Source organism: Eutrigla gurnardus, assembly GCF_963514095.1.
Source record: "Eutrigla gurnardus genome assembly, chromosome: 10".
Classification (NCBI taxonomy): domain Eukaryota; kingdom Metazoa; phylum Chordata; class Actinopteri; order Perciformes; family Triglidae; genus Eutrigla; species Eutrigla gurnardus.
The window spans coordinates 5,213,812-5,235,086 of NC_139924.1; the positions used below are offsets into that span (position 1 = coordinate 5,213,812).

The 21,275-nt window shown below is 41.5% G+C and overlaps 1 protein-coding gene across 1 annotated transcript; it reads right to left on the reverse strand.

Moving 5' to 3' along the window:
* Nucleotides 1–16,134: 16,134 nt before the first annotated feature.
* gemin7 (gem (nuclear organelle) associated protein 7) lies at nt 16,135–19,104 on the reverse strand. Its single transcript, XM_084019622.1, has 2 exons — nt 19,048–19,104; nt 16,135–18,185 (listed from the first exon to the last, which is right to left on the reverse strand). Exons 1-2 carry the CDS (start codon nt 19,067–19,069, stop codon nt 17,788–17,790), a joined length of 420 nt encoding a protein of 139 aa, XP_083875748.1. The 5' UTR covers nt 19,070–19,104; the 3' UTR covers nt 16,135–17,787.
* Between the last annotated feature and the right edge of the window lie 2,171 nt (nt 19,105–21,275).

Sequence of the window (21,275 nt, forward strand, 5' to 3'; positions counted from 1 at the left end):
CAAAAAAAAAAAAAAAAAAGAAGAAGAAGGATGATTTGTGAGTGTTGTGCGTGCTGGAAAGGACAAATGGATGTCAGAGCGAGGGAAGCGGAGATATGGAGAGGGAGAGCAAGAGGAGATTTCATTAGATGTTCACATGAGGGAGTCCACTCCACTGAAATGACCACACATCCTTCATGAATGTACACACAAATAGAGACACACACACTGACAGACTATACACAGACAGTCACACAAACAGGGTCTGACCTTTTTCATTCACTGGCGAAGAATTCCTTTTGCAGCGATAAGATTTCATTCCTTCGCCCTGAGGTCACTGTTGCTGTGGAGAGATGTGTGTGTGTGTGTGTGTGTGTGTGTTTCATGCCAACACCTCATGCCCCTTCTGCTCCATACTGAGTCACTCAAACCCATCCCTCTCACTTCCTACCATTTCACCAGAAGGACAACAGGGACAATACTTATCGAACCGTGAACATTTTGTTGATTAAATACTCGCAAACTGAAGAAACTCTACATATCAATTGTGGCCTAAGAAATGCTCCAAAGGGAGCTCCGGAGGTCTATCACGTTGGTTAAGAGCAACCTGTTGTGGTATGGCTGCAGTACTAAGAAACAGAGAGACACATACCTAACGTATACTATACCTATACTCTTTGTTGGTATTTTTGCACACTTTATTTCAATGGGGTTTATTAAACTTCCAGATTGTAGTGTTTGTGGTGCAAAACAATAAACACAATACAATATTATGAAGACATAACAATAACAAGAGATGTATGAAAATGATCCCAGGGACAAAGGATAAAAAACTGGGAAAATATGTTTTTCAATTTGCTGTTCTTCCCTTCCTCCTGGCTGGCAGGAACCTCGGCCCTAACTTCAGACAGGGGAAGGTACCCAGCAGGATAGTAGCTGATTTCCCAGAGGGCTTGGCAGGTCTGCATGGCTCCCCCTGGGTGCCGGCCTCTATGCCCCCGCATCTCAAACTCCAGCCAGTTGGACAGGTTAAGAAGGGTAGGGGGATGTGACATATTATTAATATTATTATTATTACTACAGCAGTGCAAAACAAGGTAAATATGCACAAGGTGCATGTGAATAAAAGCAATAAAAGAGAACTGGAAACAGGAAGTTCCATAGTCACACTCCACCTCCTCCACAGCACATTTTAGTCATATCATGTTTGCAGATGCTAAAGACAAGGTCAGTGAAGAGTCATAGTGTGTGTGTGTGTGTGTGTGTGTGTGTGTGTGTGTGTGTGTGTGTGTGTGTGTGTGTGTGTGTGTGAGAGAGAGAGAGAGAGAGAGAGAGAGAGAGAGAGACAGAGACAGACAGAGAGAGAGAGAGAGAATCCTATAAGCTGGCATGCATTCATTATCTTGCTCAAGGACACTGAAACAGTGTCTCGTCTTTCATTCAAACACCCGCCTACACACTGCAGAAACTACTACTGCTGCTGCACAAATTCATTCAGTGATTCAGCGCTAAGGGTACCCGAGTTTATACACACACACACACACACACACACACACACACACTCACATTCACAGACTAGTGGATCGCTCCTGTCCAAAACCCTTACCCTTTTTTATTGGTGCAGACTTTGCAAAGGTAACCTTGTGGGTTCATCGTCGGTGTGCTATATCTTTTGAATTCCTGTCAAGAACAGAAACATTCAATATGTTGTATTAGTGAAGTCCTACAAGTCCTTGTCGTGTGTTTAACTGTTGTGCAGCAGTGGATGCTTTCAGCACAGTGATTTGGGAAAGCATCAGATTAGGCTGTAACATTTATAATTTCAGACCCGTATTCTTCTGTGCAGTCAAAACCACATGGATCAGCTGCACTGGTTTGGAGCGTATCATTTGATTTAACAGTTACATTATTTCCAGATGTCAAAACACAATCTTGTAGGTCGTCCTGTCAGATTATATTCAGGTTAAAAGTAATGACCCCAATCAGTGACCCCAAATGTGAATGTGGTTCAGAGATGCTGAATGCTCAGTCGGGGAAGAGTCTCTGGGTTTGGGGGGAATGGAGGGGTGAAGGTCCGGGGTCCAGGAGCACAAAGGGGTGACGAGTGTAGAGCGGGACCAGGTTTAAATACAGGTGTGGATGGTGGCAATCAATGGAACAGGTCAAACTGATCACAACATGAGAAAAATCAAATAAAATGACTTACATATGTATAAATCTCAGAAAATCAACATGTCAGAAAACAAGCAACTCGCAAGAAAAGCTACATACATTTTACCCATATGTCCCACCAACATGTAACCGATGTAAATTCTCGATAGGTACTCCAGCACATTCATTCTGGGCATGTAGTAAACTTCATTTATTTTGGAAATGTATTTTTCAGTGTTTTTCTAAGGCTTTTAGTAAAAATCTGGCACCCAACCCTGTGGTTGCCATTCTAGGGGCCACAAGTGTCTTTTCTTCTGTAAATGAATTTCAAAGAATTTAGGATGGTGATTGCTAAAAAGCTGATTTTACTAGTGTGGAAAACGGTTGGGAGAATTGTCAAACACTTTACATCTGGAGAGACTGAGATTCTACAATGAAGATAGAGGGGATACGTTTGATAAAACATGGGACCCAGTACTGAATTACCTTAAAAATGTGAGCCCATAGACACTGGCTATTGTACAAAGCCTCACAATATGATCTTGTATAAGTCTACCGACCTATTTTATTATTATTATATTTTTGTTCTGCTCTTATATTCTGTCTATTGTAGATACTTTTTATGACCATGATATTTCGTTGTAATGCTTGATGTGCTGTGTTCTTTACTCTCTCTCTCTCTCTCTCTCTCTCTCTCTCTCTCTCTCTCTCTCTCTCTCTCTCTCTCTCTCTCTCTCTCTCTCTCTCTTCATTTTATATATATATATATTTTTTTCTCTTCATTGAAAATCAATAAACATATTTTTAAAAAAGAAAACAAGCAAATGTTATGCTTTAATACACAGTTTACATTTTTGAGTTTAAAGTTTTAGTTTTAGTATAAACATAAAAATAATCCAAAGTTTTCAACTGCAAAGGTCTGAACCACGAAAACAACAACCCCCCACAATAGAAGCTTGAATCAATAATCATCCTTCGCCCTCTCAAAGTGATGACATGGCGCCACATCACACACATTGTCATTTACACACTGATGTGGGTTTATTGAGCAGCTGTTAAAAGTCCTTCCCGCTCCTGTTCCAGCTGATTAATAAAGTCAGTGTATATCTTAGAAAGCAGGTGCCAGCGAACGTAGATGCCAGACTTGGTCCACACTCCCCTGTGAGGTCACACACAGTTTAACAGTCGGCCTTGATGAGCAATGTTCACTTTGTCCTGGAGCATAAAGCAAAGTGGATGATGTGTCACAGAGACCAAGGCTAAACATACTTTTTTTTCTCTTTATGTAAATGGAATCAAGATATTCTCTCTTTCTGAGTGTCAAGGTTGAATGAAAATAATCCTCTGAGTCTGATGCTGAAGGAGGAGTTCAGAGATGAAGACGATGCACCGTTGTCAAATGGATGGTGGGATGAATGACATAACTGTCTCAAACATGATAAAAAGGGCAATTTACATCTTTATTATTTCTATGTCTTGTGTGTATTTCCATCAAATTGTTTTACTGTCTATATTCGTGCAGTTATTATTAATAGCTTGTCAGTCATCTGTAAAGCACTTTGAATTGCACTAAGGTGCTATACAATTAAAGTTTGACTGATTGATTTGATTTAGGACCAGTTTATCATACCCATGGCTTTTTTTGTCAGTTGAGGTACAGTGAAACTGCTGAAAAGAGAAACCATTAAAAAAAATGTGAATTTAACAGACAAGCACACATAATGAGAGGATGTTTGCACACGTCTTTTTTTTTTCTGTTAACCACATCTGTACAAGAATACTCTATACTTCCACGTTCTTATATGCAATTACAGTACATATATTATAGGTTTGTATATGCATATGTGCGGTCAGTAATAACAGGAAACTGGCCCCCCATGTTGACACAAACCTGCGCAGGTCATTGGCTGTTTGAAATAAATAAACAAACAAGCGAGTGGCCCACTCAACCCACAAGCAGCAGAGCTCTCCACCAGACTAAAAATAAGAACCGTCAAACCCAAACAGGAACACCTGCAGCTCAACCCTCAGCCCTGGCCCGTCGTCATGACAACCAATTGCACTGCATGCAAACAGTTTATAGTAGGATGAGGATGGGTGGGAGAGATTTTGCAGATGCCAGACAGGCTTGACTGAAGATAGTGGACGAGCTGCAGCTGAACTGAAACACAGACCGTAAAGTCAGACGGCAGAGGTTGAAACAAGTCAAAGAGGGCCAAGAATTTGGAGAGAGGGAATCACAGAGATGAAGGAGAGGAGAGAAAGGGGATGTACGGTGACCAACAAAATGGGAATTTTAAAGAGAATGAGACCCGGTCTGGGATGTGGTCTGAGTGGAAGCTGGTTTCAGAGTCAGTTGGTGGCTGTGGAGCACCAAGGCCACAATGCTGACAAAAGGAACTTATGTGTTTGTGAACAGCAATAAAATGGAAATACGTGGCTATGTGGTAGATGGTGGCAACACCCTCTTGCCGGACATATGGAGAAAAGAGGGAAATGATTGCAATGAGAATTAAAGCAAGTCAGTAAAGTTCAAGACAACCAGTGTGAATATGAAATAATTATGCTCATGGACTTCTGCACCAGTTGCCACATCTCAGAAGATGATGGCAGCAGGTTTTGACCCCAGTCATAGCTTAGCAACAGTAACTAGGAAAGACTTTTCTCACCGAGCCGCTCTAACGGTACGAAGTAAGAGAGATAGTCTGTGTCAAGAGTTTAGAGGATGGTGTCTTTTATTGACTTATCCCCGTAACATTTAGTTTCCCCTCGCCCCCTTTTGACCTATGTAGGTTTTTTTTTGTTTTATCGTCTTATCTTTGTCTTGCTGCAAAAACCAATTGATCTTCATGACAAATAAATGTTGAAAGTTGAAGTTAAACTGCAAACATTTACATGCCTAGCTAAGTAGCTACTTATTTCCAAAGGCAAAGGGCACGTTGTTGCATTAACTTGTACGTTTACAGTTTACGTTCAGGACAAACACATCCACTGTGTAGGAGTCGACCCGAGATAGTTATCAGCTCTTTATTTGGTTTAAGGAAATAAACACTCCAGCTTTTAAACCGACTATCTGAGTTTTATTATTAGCTCATGCGAGTTCCCTAAAGCTTATCAACTCTGCTCGTCATTTCAAATCTGTGGTCTGCTTGACGAGGAAGTCCCTTTGACCGTGCAAAGCCAGTAAGTGGGCCATGAGTTTGGACTGTCTTGATAAACTACTACTTCCAAGGTCAAGAATGAACTTTGATACTTAATTACTTAAGTCATTTAATTGCTTGGGGAAAAAACACGTCTCTTTAAAGCACCTCTTTAGTGCTCATTCATTCAACATGAATTCATGATTGATACTGTTATGTAAACACAAATTGTTCCTATCTGACACTGTTTTGTACGGCTTTGACTGCAGATGACAAGTCATTCATTCAAAGCGTGTAACATGGTTTTGTGTCTGTGGGTCGACCCTGAGGGAGGCTCAGGGCTTTAATTTGGGATGTCTTGTCCGGCGCTGTAAGTGGGGTCTTCTGGGAGATTAAAATGCCCCTCAAACAGCTGCAGCACCTGCTCATATTTCTCTCTGAGACAGTGTGATAAAACTCAAGTCTCCTTTCATACATAAAATAAAAACGCAGGCTCACAACTCACGACATGGCAGGGCGGACCATCTGCATCTGGTCTACGTGCGTGTGTGAATACACGATTTAACATTCGTGTTGTCTTTCTGCAGACGTATGCATTTAAATACACGAACACGTGTATGAGGACGTATGTTTGTACTTTGGTGCAGAAGTGCATGCCTGTCTGCATTTGTGTATTTCCCATAAAGAACACACTGTGCATACGTGTGAGTGTTATTTATGTATCTCCTTGCTGTCTCGCAGTGTGTAAGCTCCAGATGTGCTGGGGGTCAGAGCTGGGCTGCCCTTCCCTGTCCAGATGTGTCCAGGTGCAGCCCAGACTCTCCTTGGACCCTGGAACAGGTCAGACGGTCAGACACATTTCCAGATTCTCTGAATGCTTGAGGAGGAGACGTGAAAGAAAGGACTGCATGGACTTCTGTGCGTTTGAGCTAAAATGAACGCCTTGAATAAAGTAATCAAGTGATTCATCTCTCTGTCACTCTCTTTGGCAGGATGTTGCTGTCTGTCCAGTCGGGACAGCTGTGTCCGTTGATATCTTCGGCAAGGAGAACAGGACCGAGCTTAAGGACAGAGATCTGGCAATTTTACAACAGGAAAAGGGCACTCAAGTCTTATATTCTCTGGCACGGAGAAAGGAGGGAGAGAAAGACTGAGACAGAAACCGATAAAGACGGGTCTATGGGTTGATTTTAAATACAGATTTTGCAGGGGGGAAATGTGAAAGAGATGGAGGGATGATGAGAGTTGTTTGTTCTCTGTGAGGATTTGCGATGACTGTGGTGGAGGACAGAAGGCGAGAGGGAAGACGGAAGATGTGCTCTCCTTGTTATCTTGGCTCACTGTTTACTCAGATTCCTACTCGCAGATAGCATCAGCAAATAAGCTGCGGCCAAGTCAGCCTGCTGTTACACCAAGCCAAAGCTGACCTTTTGCCTCTGTGCATACACACACACACACACACACACACACACACACACACACACACACACACACACTCCTGCCGTTCTCTACATTCTGACCAGTTATAAACACTGAGCATCAGTGGGGCCAAAGAAAACCAGGAGAGTTTTGAGGAACATAAACATATTTCTTCTTAAATGTAGTTTTGTACGGCCCTGTGTGAGATTTTACTGTCATATGTAAAAAAAAAAAAAAACGACAGAATATTTATACAAGTTGATGAATGTATGAAGATGAATCTGTATAGATTGTGACCATAGATAGTATACCGTATGAGAAGTGGCCAAGATTAAAGTCCGACGTTGACTTTACTTCTCTGTCTCTGATCTCCTCCTTGGGTGAATTTGTCCAATCACAAACAAATTCTTTTAACAGACGTAGTCATCGCGACGTCACCCACTGGTTTGTGGACTACGGTTATGAAGCCTCGAACATCGCCATCTTGGAATTTTTGCAACCAGTTAACAGAAGTGACCATATTTGGAATGCGGAGGAGCGACGAGTGGATCTTTTTAACGCAAGAAGCAGAGCGGCACCCCAAAGCAGCAACCTTTCTACATCTGGCTCCTGGTGCAAAGTGAACTTCTTAATTCAAGGGAAACTTTACAGCTAAGTTTGAAAGTCATCTCAATAGCTAATTGCATTGGTAGCGTAGCAACAGTAGCGACACCACCATAGTATCCCTACCACTATGGTAGGGATACCATGGTGGTAGGGATACTATGGTCGTAGGGACACCATGGTAGGTGTACCATGGTGGTAGCGATAACATGGTAGGATACCATGGTGGTAGGGATACCATGGTGGTAGCGATAACATTATAGGATACCACGGTGGTAGGGATAGCATTGTTGGTAGGGACACCATGGTAGGATACCATGCTGGTAGGGATACCATGGTAGGATACCATGCTGGTAGGGACGCCATGGTGGTAAGGACACCATGGTAGGATACCATGCTGGTAGGGATACCATGGTAGGATACCATGCTGGTAGGGACACCATGGTGGTAGGGATACCATGGTAGGATACCATGCTGGTACAGATACCATGCTGGTAGGGATACCATGGTGGTAGGGACACAGTGGTGGTAAGGACACCATGGTAGGATACCATGCTGGTAGGGATACCATGGTAGGATACCATGCTGGTAGGGATACCATGGTGGTAGGGACACCATGGTAGGATACCATGCTGGTAGGGATACCATGGTGGTAGGGACACCATGGTAGGATACCATGCTGGTAGGGATACCATGGTGGTAGGGATACCATGGTAGGATACCATGCTGGTAGAGATACCATGGTGGTAGTGATACCATGGTAGCGGCCTGTCAATAAGAAGGTAGCAATGCCCTAAAGCATACTCTGCTTTATGGTCTATTAAATGGGACCATACTTTACTAAATGAAAGTCGGGCTGTATTGAAGACGACTTGAAACTAGCAAACAGAAATGTTTTCAATGATTACTGAGTTAATAAATGAAGTGAGAGGTACGTCATCTTCTCATAGATTTAATTTATATTTGCAACCAGAAACCTGGTGGCCAGAAGAGATAATGCATGTTTGTCATTTCTAGAGATCCTGGACATTCACAAGGGGTGAGTGAGGAAATCTACTATTTTGGAAGTTGGATTAAGCAACCCTTCAATCTGTTGCCCTTTAGTCTGTGACCTCATTTTGAGGAACAAGGCGGTATGCATTTCAAACTCGACAAGATACAAATAGCAGAACTGTTGAGGTAATAGTGCAGTACAAGCTGCATTTCTTGCCTACTTTCTGTCCTCTCCTGCAGTGAATGAGTACTAATGGGGGACATATATCATAACATTACAATGGTTGTTTGATGAAGCAATAAAAAGGTGGTGATATGTCTAAATGCAGTATATAGTGTTTCTTTCACAAGTCCCCACTACCCTTAGCCACTACGTCCCTCATTCATATTCTACTTCTTTATCCCTCTCTTTGCGACAGAGTGATGTGACAGTAGAGAGCAGACAATGTCGGGTTACCCTGGTAATTTGGGAAGGAGGACGGAAGTATCCTGGGCGGGCAACGTCCCTCCTCCTTGTGCGGCGCGAGTCCCACTGATGATTCACCAGCCTGCACGATGAAGGTTGGCGACCCCAATTTGAGTAAGGCAGGAGGAGGAGGAGCAGGAGAAGAAGGCGGATGAGGAAGGGGGATAATAAGGAGGAGGGCACGGCGATGGCTACGTCAGTGGCACTTGCTAATAGGCAGATGTCCTTGTCCCTGACACAAGTAAATCATGTCTCTTGGGGGGAAGAATAAAAGAAAGAGAAGAGGAGAGGAGAGGAAGGGAGGAAACAAGTAAGGCAGAGATTGAGATTGCCGTGTTATGGAGCGCGTCATTGGGGTTGGACGTGAGTGCGTGTCTAAGTGAAATTATAAGCAATTACTTCAGCTTCTGAGTCCACTGTTGAAATGCTGTGTAGATTAAGGCGAAGAAGATGCAGGAGGGAAGCCGAGGAAGGTGAAATGACTCAGTTTAAGTGTTTTAAGCTGTTCAGGGTGAGTGGGCTGCGTTGTATTTAAACCAGAGAGAGGAAACAGGTGATCTGAAGAGACGGAGGAGTGGAAGAAGCTGGAAGAGAGAGAGAAAATGAGAGGTGGGGGTTGAGAGAAAAGGGAGGGGGATGAGAAAGTAGTCAGATACTTTTCTCAAGTAGCTATAAAACATTATAAAAATGCTCAGTTAGTATCAGGTCAAAAATCATACATAAGTACAGTGCAGAGGCAGCGGATGGAAATAAGAAGTGGAGTAAAAACAAACTTGCAGTTAAGAACAACACTTGAGTAAATGCACCACTGGTGTTCAGCAACATCCCTTCATCCACCTCAACTTTGTTGCGGGTTTGTCCCACAAACTCAGCTAATGACCAGATAAACTTACACAAGCATGTGATCTTCCTCCTGATTAAATAGCTGTGCAGCAGACAGCCACCTCCTCTGCCAAGGCAGCTTCCCCTCTACAAACACCATCATTCAACCTCCCTCACAAACACCATAAGCACATCTCTTTAAATGCTATGTAGTCATTTAAGGTCATGGAAACATTTCAAGAGGAATTTCTGCTCGCTGGAGTGCTACCATATGTTTTCCCACATAAGATGCTGATAATAATAATATGATCCGTTTTGAGAGTGGGCACACACAGCAGAAGTCAGGGATTGGGTCTGTGCCTGCAGCCGGTTCCAACGGGAAACCACTTCTCAAATACCGCATGACTACTTCCTATTTTTGTCTAATTAAAGGATTGTTGCACTGAAATGGAAACTGCTTCAGCAGCAGGCGCTGGCTCACCAGTGGTTCTTCAGTTTCTGTGCAACCTGTGATTCAAATCATGTTTTAGAGGTGAGGCAGGAAGTAATTCCATGTTGAAACTACTGCCTGGTCATTGAAATGTGAAGTGGGTTGCATTGAGCCTGAACCAACGCTGGGCATAAAATAAAATAAGATGATGGATTTTAATGGTTCACAGTTCGAAAAGTGACTTCACTGTTGAATATCAATACAATGCCAACGTGGCATCATGACTTTTCGTAAATATATGTTATCTGTACGCAATTTGAGCTATCCGTGTGTATGTGTACGTTCTGAGCGAAACGACCCATCACATCCACGTGTTTGTCAGCGCCCTCTAGCGAAATGACCCATCACATCCGTGTGTATGTAAATGCCCTTTAGGGTTAGGGTTCGGCGTTGATAAACACATGAAAAGGCGATTGTGCATAGTGATAACACGCCATAATGGGATACAAGTTGACGTGTCATACATACGCCACTTCATGAGATCAGTCTGACAATGCACAAAAATGTAAAAACTATATAAACGTTATGTTCAAATTGGAAAGACATTAGTAAGGGGGAATAATTGAATTGTTTTAGGATGGTAAAAGTAACTTGAGACAACGCATACAAGCAGAATCAGTAAATATGCATACAGGCTGCATAAATACTGTGTGTGTATAATATATATATATATACACAGTATATATGCTAATTTGAGCATGAGGCCAATGTAAGTAGATGTAATGTTTACCCTTTCACCATCTTAATTTAGCAAGTTAACAACAAAATTCAGAGCAACATATCCTCTGTGGACCATGAACATTTCATAGCAATTCATCCAGAGTTTTGTTTTTAAATAGTTTAGTCTGAACAAGTATTTGCCAGGACAACCCGCCATCTCTACAGATTAAACCAAACAGTATTCACTATTTTGGCGTTCCCACGTGTTAAGCACAAGATACCCATTTGCACTTTCCCACAGTAAGACTCACAAACCAGTCAGTAAATGTCAGGACTGCCACTTGTTATTGGTCGGATTTAATGGTCACAGATGGGGAATTTATCCAATCAGTGCTGATAGCGGTGGGTCTTCAGCGTCACAGACACTAATTAGAAGCATCTTCCTGTGTTTACTCCTGTGGGGAAGGGAGCGGACCACGATGGAGTCTACACACTTATAGATAAATGAAGATAACTTTAATCTCACTCCTAATGGGCACTTCCCTTCTCCTCCCACCTCCTCACATATGTCTTCCTGTCTAGACTTGAGTTGTGCATGTGTCCCCCGTTCCTTGCGATGCCGGGGCCACATCTTGATCACATGCACAACTTTTTTCCCCATCTTGGGTCAAATAGAGTAGGATTCACTGGCCCTCACGGGGGGAGGGGGGTGGTGGTTTCTCTGAGTTTAAAATTAGCATCTTTATGCAAAAGCATGCTAGCCGTATGCTGTTGCATTCACATTTTATTCACCTTAAAAGCAAATAAAATGTCATGTTTGTTTATGTTTGGGGCCCACGTCTCGGCTCAGTGGGGTCCAGCTGGCATGCTCCTCCTGCCAGCCTCTTTATCTGCCTGGCCACTTGAGTCGGGGAAGTGAGGCTGCCACACAGCGCCTGGTGCTCACAATCGCTGGAGCTCCTCCAACATTCCCCCCCGATGGCGACTCAAACAAACCTGGGGAGCGACTGTGACTCAGTCATTCCTCTCGTGTCTGCCTGTCTGGCTGCAACGACAACATCTCCAGTGAGCACTTCACAGTAAATACAGTGCTATGCAATAGTTTAGGCACCCCATGCCTAAGTTATGCTAAAGAGGAATAAAAAATCATCTTTTGTGAACTGACCTTAATGCCTTAATTAAACAAATGAGGAAAAATCCTACCTTTTAGGACACCAATTTTATTTGTGAATGAATAATGTATCGTAAAGAAATAAATGTTCTTCATTAAAATACAGGGTGCATAAGTATGGGCACCCCTATGTTAAACTCCCATAGAGGCAGGCGGCTTTTTATTTTTAAAGGCCAGTTATTACATGGATTCAGGAAAATGTGCATTCTGATAAAGTCACCTGGGCCTTTGGAGTTCAAATAAAATCCAAATCCTCACATACCCTTCACATACCTAGAGAAAATCATGGTGCTTTTCAGTTAGCCTATTAGCTGGTTTGATTTGCATTGAGAAATCATTAGGCTAACTAGCATGCTATAGGTAAATGACTATATATAGGCTATCTAGAACGTTTATTTCTTTACGATACATTATTCATTCACAAAGAAAATTGGTGTCCTAAAAGGTAGGATTTTTCCTCATTTGTTTAATTAAGGCATTAAGATCAATTCACAAAAGATGATTTTTTATTCCTCTTTAGCATAACTTAGGCATGGGGTGCCTAAACTGATGCATAGCACTGTATAAGCACGTAATCATACTAAGGATGTTGATTGGCTGAACGGGGGTTTGTTCTTCGGTTTAATGATTGTAACGCCATACTTCTCATTATAATTATAATAGTGACAATATCTACACATAATGAACATATACAAATTCTGTTTTTAAAAAAACATTGTGGGATTGGTAGAAGTTTTCTTTCCATTAGGAAAACTTAATGAGGGAACTAAGTAGTGCATGAAATTCAGTCAAATAGAATTGCACAAAGTAAATGCAATGTACTATATAGTCTGTAAGGTGTGATTTCACACTAGATCACAATGACAATATACTGTATACCTATGGTTTATTAATGCATTTGGATGAATGAGGATGAATTTAGGTGTCTCACAGCCGGAGGAACCCACTCTGAAGTCTGACAGCTGATACTTCTGTATGTCTTGCCAGGCGGCAGCCAGGGTTTTGTCTTTTAATGTCCTTTGGGGTCTTCGCGGGCACCTCTTGTCACCAATATCTCCGACGCTCGGTAGATGAGTACCAATGGTGATCTTGGCGGTTTTAATCACCCTCCTGTCATGGGCCGCACACATCCCATGCCAACTTGTAATGTTACCATTCAGAATGCCTTTTTGTGCTCCTCTGTAAAAGTTCACAAGAACAAAGAGTTGTGTTTTGCCTTCTTAAGTTTCTTTCAGAAAAACAGCCTTTTATGAGCTTTCCTCACCAGGGTGGAGATGTGCGAAGTCCCTTTCAGGTTGGCTGTGAATCCCAGAGCTCACCTGGAGTGTTTTTGCAGATCATTAAGATCAAAATCAAAGTATTGATCTGATGAACCACTGGGTGAAAAGTCAGGGGATCGCCAAAGTCACCAGGTTACTGTACCTTTAGGACACAAATGTTGTGTCAATACATCGATTACATGTTGATATTTAAAAGGATCATTGTAAATTTTGACCTGTTGGTGGCACCACAGGAATGACGTGGATCACCAAAGTCAATGGGATTCACCCTCAAGGGACCATGAATGTCTCTACAAAATGAGTCTGAACAAAGAACCAACCTACAGACATGATGTTTTTACCAAAACTAACTAAGTACTTTTGTTGCCTTCAGTTTATAATATGTGGGAATGTACGCTTTGTGGAAGCCAGACTGCTAGTAGAGCTTAAAATAAAATGCACAGAAGCACCCAACAAATTATCAAGTGCCTTTAAACTGGAATTAAGCAAAAATAAAAGGACATGTCTAGAGTCAAATTATCAGTAGACAGCCATTCTGTCACTTTTTTACATTAGTTTTTTAATGAACCATCGGTTTCATTGACTGGACAAATTCCTTATCTCACCTCTTGACACCTTCTTGTGCTCTGTATGTTTTTGTGTTATATCAGTCCGATACTGTAAAATAGTACATGAACTTCCACAGAAATGACCATCACGTGAATCATCAGCATCATTATCATCACATCCATAATGAAACACACTAAAAATACATGATTATTAGGTCACTGCCCAATTATTTGAATTTGCTGGGAGGAGTTTTGGGCAAAAGGATGATTAAGTGGTTTTGCAAGTTATCAGACACTGACCAGGAAGTGAGAGAGGGCCACAAACAGGAAGGAGCGGAATGTGCTTCCTGTTGGCCAGCGGTGTTATACAGGGCAGATTCCTTGTAACATCGTAACTGACTGACACACACACACACACACACACACACACACACACACACACACACACACACACACACACACACACACACACACACACAAATACACGTGCATACTAAGAGGCAGGGATGTTTTTCCACTGAAATCAGGGAGAAGCAGACTGTCAGGAAAGACAAACAGTAAGATAACATTGAGGCAGTGTGTCACCGTGCACGGCCACGAGTTCCACAACATGAATCCAACTCCAGCTCTTCTTATCTTCACTAAACCGTCCATACCTTCATCATGAAATCTCTTTACAAAAGTGGTGTGAAGCAAGTGTAGCAATACAGAAAACACTCATGATCAACATTCTGAAACTGTTTGTGGTCATTCATGGAGTCGATTCTTGCAGTCTTGTAGAAAATACTGACTATATTTGAAATGGAGTAGACTGATCTAACCCATGTTAAACCTTCCTTAGCTTATTATTATTATTTGGCCACCTGAGGGCAGCAGAAAATAGCTGAATCCAGCAAACATCATCTAATTAGAAGTTTGGACCACATTAATCTGGCCAGATTGTAATAACATTTTTAAATATGAACTAAAAGAAAATCCATACTTCTAAATAAACAGGTAAATGTTAGCAGAAACAAGCTGTAATGTAGCTGTAACACAATAAAGCAGTAAAGCTGTGGGTGGGGAAACCAAAACAATGAGCTGAAAGATGGTAAAACCCTCCATTGATCTGTCGGGAAAGTAGATGTTTGTCAGAAGGAGGGATCCCTTTCACACCCTTTCACATTATGTACAGCCACTTCATCCATTATTATAATATAAAAATATTGATAGGCAGCTTTAAAGAAACAAATATAATGGGATTTGGCCAAAATCATTCAATGAATTGTCAGTTTGTGCCCACATTATTCTGTCCAAATTCGAATAATATAATATTTTTTATCTATGCTTCTTTGTTGTAAAAGGTGTTGCCCTCATTAACTAAAAAAACTAAATGGACAATAATACATAGTAATACAAGTAAAAGTACTTCAACAATAGACTTGTATTACTATAATATTTTTATCTATGCTTCTTTGCTGTAAAAGGTGTTGCCCTCATTAACTAAAAAAACGAAATGGATAATAATACATAGTAATACAAGTAAAAGTACTTCAACAATAGACTTGTAGCTAAATTACGTGGAACAAATTTGAACTGCTGGACAGTTTCACCAGTTAGTAGTGGGTTTTGTAAAACTTTGCCTGCAAAGTAACTACTGTACAGCTGCGATCCAAAAGTAATGGACGTGCACACCGTTACAGTACAGCTGCTGGGGTTGTGGACACACTCGTCAGAGGTGAGAGCTGAGGGAGCACGCTTGTGTACGTGAAATTAACATTGGTCGTCCTTGAGGGCTTCCTGATTGAATCACACAGCCTCGATGACGTCATGTGAGGTTTAAGTCATATTTGGGATTAGGGAGGGTGGGAGAGGAGAGAGGGAGAGAGAGGAGAGAGAGGAAGGGAGGGAGGATGAGTCACTGCCTCACTGATGACTGTCTCTACTGAGTGGTCAGATAATTCAGGTACAAAAAGAGACACAGCCACAGCACGACCGCCTAATGGCACTCAAATAAAATGACTTATTGGGAACTGGCAAAATACACCTTTTAGTAAGATTAAATACTATTGATGCCCCCTCCCCCTCCTGCTCCCCATGAGGCTGGTGCTAAACAATGATGAATCCTGCTCTTCTGTATTATTTATGACCATTTAAATAAGTGACGATAATGAATATCCGCGCTGCCATCAGATGTGGGCCCCGTTTGTGTTAGATTAGAGAAACATTCAGGAAGAATGATCTGATGTGCACCTGATCCATCCAAGACCTCAGTATGATTTAAGGGCCTGTAACTTTCATTCAGGTTAATATCCCACATACATTACGGGATAGTTCCTTCTGGTGTTTACCAGTTCAGAACTTACTGAACTTCTGTATTAATGGACAGATCATTGAATGGGCCTGAAGGGCTCTCAGTCCCCAATGTCTGAACTTTTATAACAAGTGAGTTATATCTTCTTGGAAAGAAATACGAAATCATCATGTAAAAGATGCAGAATGACCCCAGAGACCCAAAATGACTACAGAGACGTGAAGTGACCATGAAGAAATGCGCAACTACTTCAAATGGACGCACCAAGATGAAACTGACAACACGCCCACAAAATGACTTCAAAAACGCAAAACTACAGATGCCAAATGAACACAGAGACACGAAGCAACAACAGAGACACAGGACTACAACATCAGACGCAAAAGGACTACAGAGATGCAAGCTTCCACATCACCGCAACACCCTGCTGCCCACCTTTAGACAGCCACCACATTGGAAAAATCTGACATCAGACTTTCCTCTTTTAGCATTTATAAGTAGAGAAACTTCTAAGAATGTGTCAACAAACAGAACTATGACATATTTGACATCATTAGAACTGCGTCATTCATTGTCTGTTCGGGTACCAACGGTAGTTAAAATGGATTTGCGTACAGATAGATAACAGTGTATAATAAACCATTTATCCAATGTTTAGATAGTACTTATACATGTCACATTGCAAACCTGAATTCCTCAAACATTTTGCCATTTTTGCTTGAAAAGTGAAACAATAAACTAATTAGATTCATTTTCTGTCGATTGGCTGATCAACTGAAGGATTAATCGACTACTCAGCTGTAAATGTAAACCTGACCGGCTTCGATAAGATGAATACCGAACACTGATCGTACTGTTGACTAGGAGATCAACTAGACTACTCCATTAGAGTTGCCTCCGAGCAGCACAGAAACTGGAAAACTCAATTTGCTCTGGAAATGAAATTGTTTTTTGAAGTTATTATGAAATATGATGTAGTTGTGACGGATGTGGTGGTCTGGGGTTACACACATCAGTTACAAATGTTTTCTTGAGCAACATCAATCTTTATCAGACATGAATCTTTTAAAATGTCTTGATCATTTTTCCAAACAAAATACAAAATGGACAATGTAAGACAAAAGTGCACCTCAAAAGAAATGTATAGTGCAATGTTTCATTTGCTTCAGTTAAAGAATTAAATGACAAAAAGATATTACAACCTTTTTCTGCATCTCACAAAGACAGCAGTCCTAACGATCTTCAGAAAGCTGCAGAGCAGAGATGGCAGACATACTGACAAATTGTGATGCAAGGCTAAATATTGATTTGATTTCTTAGTCTTCAAGTCTGCATTGTCATTATGGTCTACAGCTTTTTGAACTTAAGAAATAATCAGTGAGCACCTCTACCTGCTCAGCCTTCACATAGACCACAAACAGTTGCCTCTGGGGGTGTATCGTGGGTAAACTCTGAAAGCACTAGTACCCATCAGAAAACGTCATCACATTATCAAAATTTCGTTCAGTGCTTTTTCAAAAAAAAATCTCCAGAAACACAGGCATACAGCTCCCTCTTGTGTTAAAACGGTGGAACTGACCCTTGAAAGAGGTCTCACAAGCAGAAAGATTGGCTGAACTGTACAGACAGTATTGAAAGCAGCAACGTAAACCCACACCTACAAAAATATAACCAATCGTATAAACTTTTCACAATGTGAAAAAAGAGCTCACTGGCAACAACAACTCCCATCCCAAACAGTATATTCTGTTTAAAACATAAGCCTCAAGTGTTCATGTCTCAAAAGTGAATGAAATAACATCCTGACACCTAATCAGTGCCTCTTGTTGCACCCCGATGGGGGTGTGCAGGTCCGACACCTGAAAGTTCAGCACGTCGATATCAGACGCTCCGAACGTGGCCTCCACCTTCACCCTCTCGTGCAGGTGAAACTGAACCTTCTTGTTGGTCATAGAGAGGAGGCACCGGAGGAAAGTCTCTCTCAGCACAGATCGTGCATGCTGCTCTCTCGGCAGCAGCTCAGCATCTGCATCCGACGCAGCAGAAGTAGGAATGGAGGTGTGACAGAGAGCGATGAAACGGGGGGATTTGGGATCAAATCCGCGGCTGTTGGGGTCGGGTCCTTTTGGCAGGCGGAGCACAGACACCGGTGTTGCCATGTTCAGTCTTTCTGCCAATACCAATTAAAGGAAAACAAAAATCATTAACACTAGCTAAGCAATACACCTACCATCAAGATACTTCAACTACAAATAATAAATGTACTATGATTCATTGAAACTGATTACAATCTCTCTCTTATTTTTTTTTTAAACACAGGAGATTGTTTTTTTTTTTTTTTACACCCCACACACTTGATATCATGTTTGGGTTGTGCATACACTACAAGCAGTCAGTAAAACATTAAATTGATCAGTCGATCGACAGAAAAGGTATTTTAATATGAAAATGATAGTAGCTTCTCCTCTGAGTGGGTGTTAAACTGTTGTTCAGACAAAATGTGCGTGTTTTGGACATTTCCTTACTCATTAAATTACGTAATCATTAAAAGCAAACCTAAAAACGACACCACCAGCCTCAGAATGTATTGACTAATATGTGACGTTAATGCTACTGCTAATGTATTTAAGACCGATACTTGTCTGCCTTGATAACTTCCCCTTAAGCGCCATGTGTTACTACCTTAACAACAAACGGTTTCATTGGCTAAGGCTGCTAACGTTTTAGCTTTTAATGCTATTCCAGTAGGTGGGAACAACAAACGTTAACCAGCTAACACATATCAACCACAACTGCCTACAAAAGTCATATCACTTTATGTTTAAAGTTAGTTAACTTTACTTAAACTTTGCTTTACGTGAGCAATTTGGTCGGAGCGCGTTGCTAATTGCTCAAACTGGTACACGGTATGAACGCAGAGCACGTTTTCTTTCTCCCAGCGGTGGCGAATATATTGCGATAGTTTAATTAAAGATGCTCCACCGTTTCACTAAACCCTCGTATTGTTAATGTATATATAGTAAGTTACTCACTGTTTGTTGCAGTTTCCAGCATCAGTAGCAGCCATTAGCCAGCAGCCTTCTTCGTTGGATTTATTGTCGGAATGCAAAGTAGCTCACAGGCGCGTTACTGCCACCTAGCGGACTGGAGAGGGGAGATAGATACTGAACAATGCCAGTGGTGGAAAAAGTACTCTCCAGCATAGTTCACCGGCGGCCAACTTACCACAGTCAACTATTCTGGTACGTTCTATGGTAGCTGTTGTAAGGTGAGTGATCTGCACCAAAATACTCTATATGAGTTGGACGAGCTGGTTTGTTGATATACAGTATGGATGTTTGTGGGCTCTACGGTGGCTCTGAGTGGTCAAAAAACCTTCTAATCGCCTTTTGACTGCACACGCATATACAGAAGCACCTGAAGGGTCATACACTACATACATTTTATTTCCTCTGTTTTCCCGTGATAACGAGATAATACCTCAGTTTTCTCGTGATAACGAAATAGTTTTCCTCTGTTTTCCCGTAATAACGAGTTAATTTTCATCCATTTTCTCGTGGTAACGAGTTCATTTTCATCCGCTTTCTCATGATAACGAGATAATGAATGAAACATGATAGGTGAGATTTCACTTAGATTCCTTCAATAAAGTTGAAGCCTTGCTAACCTTCTTTTTAGATGACGAACACTAATGTCTGTGCTTGTGTCAGGCCTTGATTGAATAGACAGCTGATGCTGTGATCGATATTCTCCTGCTCCTCTGACATTGCTACCCTGAGTGATGTTTCCTGCTTTTGTGATTTAAAAGACTACACTATAGTTTTGTTTTCTTGAGATCTCGAATTAATTATCTCGTTATCATGAGAAAACGGATGAAGAATTATTTCGTCATCACGGGAAAAGAGAGGAAAATTATCTCGTTATCACGGGAAAACGCAGGAATGATCTCGTTATCACGGGAAAATGGAGGAAATAAAATCTATGTATGCATGACTCTTTAGGGCTTCCGTACACAGACACACACACACACACACACACACACAATCTCCCACTAGGGACCGCAGATAAGCACCCCGTTATTGCCATTTTCTATTTTCTGTAATTTGGTCCCAGATCTAGATATATTATTTAGATTCATATTTAGTAATTGCCCTTTAATGATTACCAAGTGTATTCTATAGTTTTGCATTCAAGTGATGCATATGTTCGATGTACTAGTATTGTATTGCCTTTATTGTATTGGAGTGCATGCTTTAATACAGAGCTGTGACGTAGGAGCTTGCGCAGCCAGAGAGGGAAAACTGTGTGTATTGTATCTTTTTGTGAACATTCAGTAAAAGACGGAGTGAACACACTGTTCTACTGTCGTTCAACTACAAACCCACGTAGAGACTCGTTCTTTTCATCAACGCTGGCCTGGCCATCGGGCATGGTGATTTTGGGCCGAGCCTTTTTTTCTTTTTCTTTTTTATTAATGGTACTAGTGTTAGTAATGGTATTAATCATGATACCTATTCAGTGTTTCCCACACATTGAATGGACTTAACTAGCGGCTCTAATGATAGGCCTAAACAGGAGGGCAGCAGCGCTTATTATAAGGGGAAATCCTCGCGGCTGGTTTGGCTCATCAACGTTCTGTTTTCCCCCCGTCGCCATGGCAAGGCGTCCCCCGCGCCTTTTTATCTGTCCCTCAACACAGGCTATGACTACTACTACTACTACTACTACTACTACTACTACTACTACTACTACTACTACTACTATCTGCTACAACCAACTACCACTGGTAGTACTAATCATTACAATAGTAATACTTCTAATAATAGCAGCAACAATAATAACATTTGCACATAAAACAATGTTTAGTGGTCCAATGAAAAAAAAACAGACAATTTGGCCCTCGATTGGCAACCTGGACATAATTTGGCCCCCAGTGAAATCTAATTGGGGAACTCTGGAAGGCTCAGCGCTGTATTTCAGTCATTTTGTTTTCATCTTTTCTTGAATGCGTAAACTCCTCAACCCCATTTAGTATGTCAACATTTTGTATTAGTACCAGCAGTTTGTAAGAAATTGGTCAGTAATTGATACTTTGGTTCTCAAATTCACCAAATTGATGCATTAAAATGAAATCTATTCAAAATGTTCTCCTGGGGGGGCATGCCCCCGGACCCCCCTACAAGATCGTGAGCCCCCCCACGATAGTCTCCAAAAATCCTGTGGGAAACACTGCTGGTAGATCGGCCCCTTAGTCATGATT